The sequence below is a fragment of the Poecilia formosa genome, unplaced genomic scaffold (genome assembly GCF_000485575.1).
Source record: "Poecilia formosa unplaced genomic scaffold, Poecilia_formosa-5.1.2 Scaffold103, whole genome shotgun sequence".
Classification (NCBI taxonomy): Eukaryota; Metazoa; Chordata; class Actinopteri; order Cyprinodontiformes; family Poeciliidae; genus Poecilia; species Poecilia formosa.
In genome coordinates this window covers 1,241,805-1,251,053 of record NW_006800042.1, presented here as the reverse complement: position 1 = coordinate 1,251,053, position 9,249 = coordinate 1,241,805, and the positions used below count along the sequence as shown (strand labels likewise).

General features: G+C 41.8%; 1 protein-coding gene across 3 annotated transcripts in view; it reads left to right on the top strand.

Annotated features, from left to right (window-relative positions):
* The first annotated feature begins 5,095 nt into the window (after positions 1-5,095).
* The window catches only part of dnajb5 (DnaJ heat shock protein family (Hsp40) member B5), a 15,754-nt gene continuing 11,600 nt past the window's right edge, over positions 5,096-9,249 (top strand). The window contains exons 1-2 of one of the 3 annotated variants that reach the window (XM_007559250.2): positions 5,096-5,228; positions 8,660-8,926. In XM_007559250.2, the coding sequence (XP_007559312.1) occupies positions 8,716-8,926 (211 nt within the window). In that variant the 5' untranslated portion in view covers positions 5,096-5,228; positions 8,660-8,715. Of the gene's footprint in view, positions 5,229-5,493; positions 5,699-6,483; positions 6,926-8,659; positions 8,927-9,249 lie in introns of those variants that run through there. The other 2 variants (XM_007559248.2, XM_016674882.1) reach the window with 2 other exon arrangements.

Genomic DNA, 9,249 nt, shown 5'->3' with positions numbered 1-9,249 from the left:
TGTTCCTGAGGTACAGTGCAATTTTAAAAAGAGAGCTTTCACACAGGAAAATAAGGGGGGGGGGCAGTGTCTAAATGGAGCTTTGTGCTTTTGTGTGCATGCTTCCATCCAGCCACCTCATTTGACACCAACACGTCTGCCAGAGAGAAACCTCTGCTCAGCCACCAGCGGTCTCTATGGTTACAGGATGGCTGAAGTGAGGGGGGCGTTGGGGAGAGGAAGAGGAGGAGATGCTTACAGACACTCATTGCTGCCTCTTCTTGCGTCTCAAAAATAGCTTCAGTGTCTCTCGCCGTTTAGTCCGCCGTCTGCTCTGCCGTCTCACAGCTCCGCTGGTGAAGGACTCTGAAGAAGTTTGGATCCAAGAGAGACCTTGCTCTGAAGCATTAGCCTCACAGGATGTGTCGCACACACTGTGTGCACGTGCACACAGAGGAGCCGTCGCTGTGACTCCTGGCAGACGCATGCCTGTCTGGCGTGTTCCTCCGTCAGTCAGCAGAGCTGGAGTTGGGTCAGGAATAGCTGCTCCCAGGCTGTTTCGGTGCACACTCAGCATCAGAGCCGCATGTGAATGAACTCAAATCAGTCGCTGCTGGTCATTAGAGCAGAGAGATGTGACTTCATTCTCTGAACGTTTATCAATTATGCAAAAACATCTGTCATTATTGAGTCAGAGAAGACAATCTTATGGCTGGTGTGACAGTCAGGTTAGCAGGGCTCTCTTGGTTTTTTTGTTCTGCTGCTTTCATTTCTACTCGGAGATTATTATTAATTTAGTGTTTTAATAATGCACTCAAGCTTCTCTATTTCTCTATATAGTTTAGAACAATTTTACCTCAAACAAGCTGAGTCAAGCCATTGCACATTTTCTTTCATTCGCATAGAGTCAGAATTATACACACTGGCTAGATAAGATCTCAAACATAATGGGAAACAATTATGGTTTTAAACAATTTGAGTATTATAACTTAATTAAAACTGAATAATGGACCTATAACTTTCTTCAATATTTACTTTACTATTTGTCAGCTCTGGGGAAAAAAAAAATTAAGAGCCCACTGCACTGAACCCCTCCTGGTTATTCCATCAGATATTGATTTCTGAACTCTTCCTGAGTTAAAACATTAGTGTTGTTGTTTCTAAATCAATATCAGCTGGTTTTCTATTTTCTATTTGTGCTCTTAAAGCACTGCATCTTTTTGTTGTTTTGACCATTTCTCATTTCCTGCAAATAAATACAAATTTTTTGCTTGGGATTTTGGAGACATGTTGTCAGTAGTTTATAGAATAAAAGAACGATGTTCATTTTACTCAAACATTTATCTATTAAGAGTTAACTCAGAGAAACTGATAATTTTAAGTGGTCTCTTCATTTTTTTTCCAGAGCTGTAGTTGTGGGCATGTCCAAATAAAATTGGACTTTTATTCCCACTGAAAACAGTTAAAGCAACACCCAGCCCATGCCACATCAGGTGTACGTGAATTATTGTGATTCTGTTTTTAGGTTTTCTTCTAGTTTTTCCTTCTTACCGGCTGCTTTCAAGGTGAAGTTGCATGACCTGCCAGATAAAGACATGCTGAAAGTTGTTTTGAATGCAACTGTCAAATTGTAGACAGTTTTCCAGACAGAAAAATGACTGATTTCAAATCCCATATCAGACTCATAAGCCACTGCAGTCGTCTTTCAGTCTTTTGAATCTCACCGTGGTGTTCGCTCTCACTTCAACAGTCTGGAGCACAGCATACTGAACGCCTGAGGTTTAAACGGGGCGAACCTCCTTCACACTGCAGTAGTAAATCAAGCCCAAGCATGTGATCTTAGCTAGTGTGTGTGCTAATCAGAACAAAGGTTGTTTTCTTTATTTATGTTGCTTGAATCCTTCCATATATTGCAATAATGTTAAGTATCCACATGTCCAAATGTGCCAGGGTGTGTTCTGGCTGTCAGGGTGTCCTAACTTCTGTGAAGTGACTGTATGTAAACCTCTGACTGTAATTTTAGGAAGGGTTAACAGGGACGACCCGATCAGGACCAGAAGCCTGTTTGTGTTCCCCCTTTCCTTGGTTCTTGTTTGTACCACCGTCTCTCCATCTGTTTTTTTTCCTTCTTCTTTGTAAATTAACAACCCTCACAAACACACCCATATACACACCATCTATTTGCTCCTATGCATATACACATCTTGGTATTCCTCCTCTTTTGACCAAACCCTGCGTCTCTGTGGGTTTACGTCGTGGCCCAGGAGCCGGTTCGTGACGCTTTATACAGGCTAATTGTAATTTCATGATGAGTCCCTCATTGCATTTCCGCCTCACAGATTGAGCTGAGGCTGCATGAATCAAACTCTGCAGCTGAACAGCTGCTCCTCCGTGGCAGCTGCAGTGACCAGAAGTCCCTTCCTGCTGCCAAAACACAAGGACTCTTCAGCTGGACCCACAAGAATGTCCCTGAATGTCCCTCTGCACAGCAGCTTCTCTACATGCTCACATTGTTTTGAATGTTAAATGTGCGTGTGTGTGTGTGTGTGTGTGTGTGTGTGTGTGTGTGTGTGTGTGTGTTGTTCGCAGCATATCTGCGTGTGTCAGACAGACTCCTCCATTCAGACGCCCACCTTTCTCACACCTCTTCGCCTCGCCGGTGACTCAAACTGAAATTAGTTTTTGTTTCTCTCTCCAGCTCTTCCTCTGGCATCGACCAATCAGAGCAGAAGTGTCCTGCTGAGCGTACCTTTATGGGCACTTAACGATAAAAGTCATCAATAATGACTCAGACCTTCAGCACCGCTGCTCTAATGTGATGTCTCTCTTGGGAACGGAGCAGGCTGGTTGTTATTTATATCAGGACTGAGAACACTGATGAAGCCAAAGGGAAATAGTGTTAATATTTCGCCCTCAAGATGTTTATCGTTTCACTTCGTTGCAAGCGGTATATCCTCTCGATTGTAAACAAGCAAGAAAATCCTCTTGACGAGGGAACATTTTGCCCAGAAAGCCTGTGTTGACTCATTTCTAGATAATGGGGCTGATGAGTCAGAGGCTCAGTATAAAAGTAAGGTGTCATATTTAGCTAAAATTAGTCCCAGACTAAGTCGGAACTGATGGCCAGTCCAACACTTCGGACCGCCACCGGGCCAACAGGTCGGTTTATGTAGGTCAGCAGGTTTGGAGCATGTTCAAGTTCAGGCTTTGTTTTCCAGTGGTTGGTTTACAGAAGCATGTTTTAAAAACCAGTAGAAATTGTTTAAATTCATCCAGACATGATATTTAGTGTTAAATGACGCATTGCATGATGTGACCATATGGCTGTAATTCTCATGCATCATTTAAATCTTGATCCGCAAATTATTGTGCTGCACTGCTGCTCGTTTTCTCCATAAAACAAAGCGCATCTTTTCTAGCAGTTCTGAACCATCGATGAAATTTCCAGGTTTTTGTTTTTGACAAAATCATCACAGCACAAATATTGACCCACTTAATAAAATGCATAGTTTGTGTCTTGATATGTTACTCTTTAGTCATCAAGAGAGAAGGATGTTGGATCATTATTTTTGCTAAATCTCTGGATTATCTGGATCCTCTCCTAAGCTTTCCTCTCTTCAACTCAATGCTGAGGTTTTCTGCCGGATTTCCGCGTGGGGACGTGGATGGTCCACGGTCGTGGAAAACAACAGATTTTGAGTCTGATAAACCATTTCTGCGTTGTTTGACTAAATAAATGCACTCAAATTGAATTCGTTTTGTGGATTCTTGCACACCTTTACCAGGATGTGTATGTGGCGTTTGTAATCATTTGTTTTATGCTATGCTTTGTGAAGAAAACTATTTTGTGAGAAAGAGTCAGAAAGAAAGCACAGCATTTATATAGTGAAGACATACAAATTGTTGAAAAAAGAAGAGGAACTTTTTAAGCTTTGCAATCTGCTGCAAAACCTCTTAAGCTGCTTTTTTTTAAATTACTTTTTTAATGGTTTGCCTAACTTTAACTGTATATTTATTAAAGAGTCTCCCACAAGCGTCTGTTTTTTCCCCAAGGGTCAAGTCTTGGTTATTTTAGCAGAGCTGTCTAAACTTAGATTTTAAGTGGGGGGTAAGGTTTTAGTGTTGCGCCTGTGTAGGGCATTCCTGGTTGGTTGTTAGCAGAAGTCTTTTTGGTGTCCACCCTCAGCAACGTCCAGCGGCAGCTGCAGCAGATCTACTTCATATGCTGTACATGCGTGATCATTTTTTACATTTTCTTTTAAACTCACAATGTTTTACAGTCAATTAGTGGATGACTAAACTGAGAAGGCAACTTGCTCCTTATAAAATCTGTCATTTATCAAAGAAACAGTAGTAGAAGTTTGGTAATATTTAGAAATACAGAATGCATTCATGTTTTCCAGTCTGACAAAAGAAGCAGAAATGGCTAAAATAACTAATTGAGGACTTTAACACAACTTTCACACTACAAATGTGTTTCTTAGTAACTATAACAGCTGGTGACAGTGGTTTATGATATGGGTGGGATGGCTCAACACCCAGGGCACCATTGTTTCGAGGGGTGGCATAAATGTGCAATAATGATGTCAGTTACAACTCAAAATGCATATGCAGTGTTTGAAAAATGTTTCAGCCCCTGTGTTTTAGACAGTGTAGTCTAAAACTACACTATATATATATATATATATATATATAAAGTGTCTGGTTCTGATTTTGAAGTCAGTGCTGGGAAATAAAGCCTCAGATTTAATGCATAGAACGAAAGTAAGCCAGAGAGAGATGTCTGGTCAATTTAAAGCCTCCACGCTGTGACTTGATGATTGCACTCTTTACAGAGATAGGAGGTAAAGATGCGGGTGTGAGTGGAGTCATCTCATGACTCAGACCAGGCACGAGGCACGACTGTAGCACCGCGCGCGCATGGACACGCACACCCACATTTCTCAGATCAGCATCCAAACGGGACTCGATCTCATTTGTGCGGACAGCTGATTTACAGCAATCATCTGTCCAATCTAATGAGAGCAAAAAGAAAGAAAGAAAAAAAATAGACATTGCTTTTGATAGTTTGTGGAAACTTATTTTTTTGTTGTTCTTTAAGAAATCTAGAAAAAAATAAAAATAAAAATCCCGAGTCCTGCAGGCCGGCTGAGGGGGCTGGGTCTGGTCTGGTCTGGTCTGGTCTCCAGCCCAGGCTCCATATTTCAGGCACAAGTCCAGGGACGGACACCGCAGCAGCAGCGGGGTCGGTAAGGACATTTTAAAATACAGTTTTTACTTTTAAATGATTACAAAGTTTAAGAAGAGGGTTGCTTTTCCAAACAGCCATCGGAGTTAAGTTATTCGCACCGTTAAATCGATAACTAGAGACATCGATTTAGACACGTTTCTCTCCCTGATTCTTGGAACCAGTCTGCTTCTGCTCCCCCATCAACACAGCACTGGTCCAGATTTGGCTCTGAGGTTTTCCACCGAGACGTCAGGCAGGCAGGGTGGCGGAAGGGAGGGCGGGCGGACCTCAGCGTTTGGTCACTGGTTATTTCAGAGCCTGTGATCCCCGCCGGTCGGTGCTGCGTCCTGACGTCAGGTTATTATAAGGAGGCAACGGAACCGGAGCGGCTGGGCAGACAGCGGGGCTGAAGGGGAGAAAGGAGCGCAGAAACAGGCTGGAGGAAGCCGGACCATGCTGATCTGATTCCCCCACTGACAGGGCATTCTGGTAGGGCTTTGTCTTCGCTTCTTTTACGTGGTCTGTGGGCCTGCATATGAGCATGTTTGTGTCGGGAAATAAGCGGAAATATTGAGCTTTATTCTTGGCATCACATCGCAAATTGGAACTGTTTCTTTAAGTAGAAGGCACAAGCGAGAAGAAGAAGAAGAAAAAAAAAATCCTCCTCATTTTGCTCTCTGGAGACTGCTGTTGAGAGGCACTGCAGTGAGGGGGGTCTCTCCTGCCCATAAAGCTGGTTGAACACAATAGATTCAGGCAGTGTATCAGCGTGGTCTGCAGTGGGCTGCTTCCTACTGTTTTCACACAAAACCTCCTGCGATTCCAGAAGCGGTGATTAAGGGGAAATTATTCTGGAGCTACCAGGCAGAGTTGATGTGGAGAAGCCCTTTCGGTTACAGTAAGATGAAGGGGATTCCTCTGCTCTCCATCTCAGACTACATCATCACCATATCTCCATGGCAACAGTTGGTGAAACCAGCACTCTCTGTTCCCTACATATCACTTAATAGATCTCGCACAGAGTCTTCAAATGAGATATCTGGAGGGTGCATGGCAGATCCAGGGCCGGCCTGAGGTTGTCTGAGGTCCTGAGCAGAATTTAATTTGGGGGCCCTCTTCCAGCAAAACCTATTACCAGTACATTTTTCTTCTTCTTCTTTATTTTTCCAGAGTTAGGAAATTAGGGGAGAAAAGGTGAGTTTAATATTTTCAAATTAACTGTACCAAATCAAGTCTTTGGTGTAACTAAAAGTAAAAGTGTTACATCAGATGTATGCCAGGTAGGTAGCAGATATCACTGCATTGTTGTATGATTTTATGCATTTTATTGTTATGCTTAAATCAACACATCAACACTAATGTTTTTTTTTTTTTTTTACTTTAACCTGAAAATGCAATGAACTGCTCTGGGTTATTTTGAATCTTAACTGGGTGTAATATTCGTCATTTTGGAAATAGAGAAATAGGCATTTAAGTTTAAAGATAACAGAAGAAATAAGTCAGAAATTAGTCAGCACCGCATGAAACAAACGTGTGGGGCTTTTATTTTGAAGAACCACGCATGTCTATTTGTAATGATGTAAAGTGTTCCATAAGCAACCACTCAAATAATGCCGGTTCTTGTTGCTCAGCAGTTCAATAAGTAACGTGGCGACTGTGGTGACAGTTGTGGGTTTGATTCCAGCTTCCTTGTGCCACATGTTGGTGTGCTGCTAGGTGAGGCACTTAACTACAACTTGCCTTCTTATCTGTGTGTGTAACTCTGCAGGAATTAAAACTTAAGTGAGGCTACAAATTTAAAGCTCTTGGGAGTTTTCCAACTGATTCTTTCATAAATCTGCCCTGTGTAATTTCAAGATTTGGAACAAGTCCTCCAGGCCAGCAGGGGGCCACAAGCAGCTGTAAAGTAGGCCTGTTTGGCCAGGTCATAAGGTGGTTCTCAATAGTTTTGAATATAATTGACAAATGTCTGTATCTCAATAATTTAAACTGAAACACTGCATAGATTGTCCAAACATTCATTTAAAGTGTTTATTTTTGTCAGTTTTGATGATATTGCCAGGGTCTCGAGTTGTTTGAGTTGCTTTCGTCTTTGTTTATTGTTTATGCATTCCTTAGTTTCAATTCTTTGTTTAGATCAGCCGTGTTTCTGTTTTTCTTTGCTTCAGCCCTTTCTTAGTTACTCTAGTTTAACCTTGTTTCTTATGTCTGGTTATTTGTTAGTATTAGTTTGATTTTTACTAAGTTTATCCAGTTTTGGCCAGTGTGCCATTTTCTCTCTCTCTCTCTCTCTCTCCCCTCACACCGTCAACCCATTCTGATCATCCATCTATTCCTTGTTCAGTAATCAATATCCCCAGTACGTATAAATCTCATTCTCAGTCACTCCTTGGTGGTTCCTTCTGTTTAATCTAATTTTGTCCCCGTTCACATGACTGGCTTGTTTGTTCCAGCTGTGATTTCTTTTGTTTTGTTTTGTTTTGCTCTGGCTCCTTGTGTTCCTTGTGATTTTTGTATTGTTTTTATTCTTCATTTTTTATTAAAATGTAAAAACTACTCGCCATCTCCACATTGTTAGATATTGGTTCAGAGCTTATTAATTAAAAAATTGGCTTCTTAGAAAACTGTAATTGCAAGTAACCAACAAAAAAAGTTTTTTTTTATACAGAAATATGGGCTACTTAATTTTTTTGCTGTCAATTCATGACCAGAGTTCGTTTTGCATGAATTACTGCATCAGTGCAGTGTGGCTTGAAGATGATCAGCTTGTGGTTCTGTGGGTGTTAAGGAAGCCCGGATTGTGTTCATAGCAACTTTATCTCTCCACTCTGTAGCTGCACTGTAATCTTGATACACTCAATCTAGAGTCTGTATCTAGATACAAGCTTTGTGTTTATCCTGTCAAATACAGAATTTACTTTCACCTGACGAGTGGACTTTGAACCAAGAAGCAACAGTCCGCTTCGTCCAGTTAGAAGCTTTAACTCAAGGAATGTGACATTTTGTGTGCAACATCCTCAATCCTTGCATACAAAGGGCGTGATGGCCCTTGAGATTCTAACTCCAGCTGCATTCCTCACATTGTAAATCTCCTTCAAACCCTTAGATATGCTTTGCCTTGTAATTGTCTAAAAGGTGTGGCTATTCCTACTATTTTCGCATCTTTTTCTGCCACACTTTATCCCACTATTGAACTTTTATTGGTCCTATGTTATGTTATATTTACGCTAGAAACTGAATTGTGGGTTTTCATTTGCCGTAAACCATACCGAATGTGTAAAACGTATAACTCAGTGTTTTAGATTCATGTGAGTTAAACTTTTTAAATTGAGTAAATTAACTTTTTAATATAATTCTAAGATACTGAGATGCATCTAGCTTGTCATTCTCGCCGGCATCTGTCTCAGAGGATTGCTACGAGACTCTTATTGTGTCCTTGTGTCTCACCAGTGACACAGCACAGTCTGAGCTGAAGAGAGGGCTTCTGGGTCCTGAGAGGCGCAGGTATGGGGAAGGACTACTACAAGACCCTTGGGATCCCCAAAGGTTCCAACGAGGATGAGATCAAGAAGGCCTACCGACGGATGGCGCTGCGCTTCCATCCGGACAAGAACACAGATCCAAACGCAGAGGAGAAATTCAAGGAAATCGCAGAGGCCTATGAGGTTCTCAGCGACCCCAAGAAACGGGCCATCTACGACCAGCTGGGAGAGGAAGGTGAGGAGAAAACGGGTGATGGTCTTCTTCTCCAGGTTTGAAGCCTGGAGGGCTCATTCAGACTGAGAAGCCAGCAGGCACTTCTACTGAGTTAACTCAGGCTCAGGTCTAATATCACACAAATATGCATTAGTCACTCTAGTAATAATGTTGAGTTCATGCTTTTGTATTTTATGTGTGATTGTTGGTTATTATAGTGTCAACAACCCTCACCAGGTCCAATAACTTATAGTCCTTCTCAGCTGCTGTTGTGATCTGTGAATGAATGTGTGTGTGTGTGTGTGTGTGTGTGTGTGTGTGTGTGTGTGTGTGTGTGTGTGTGT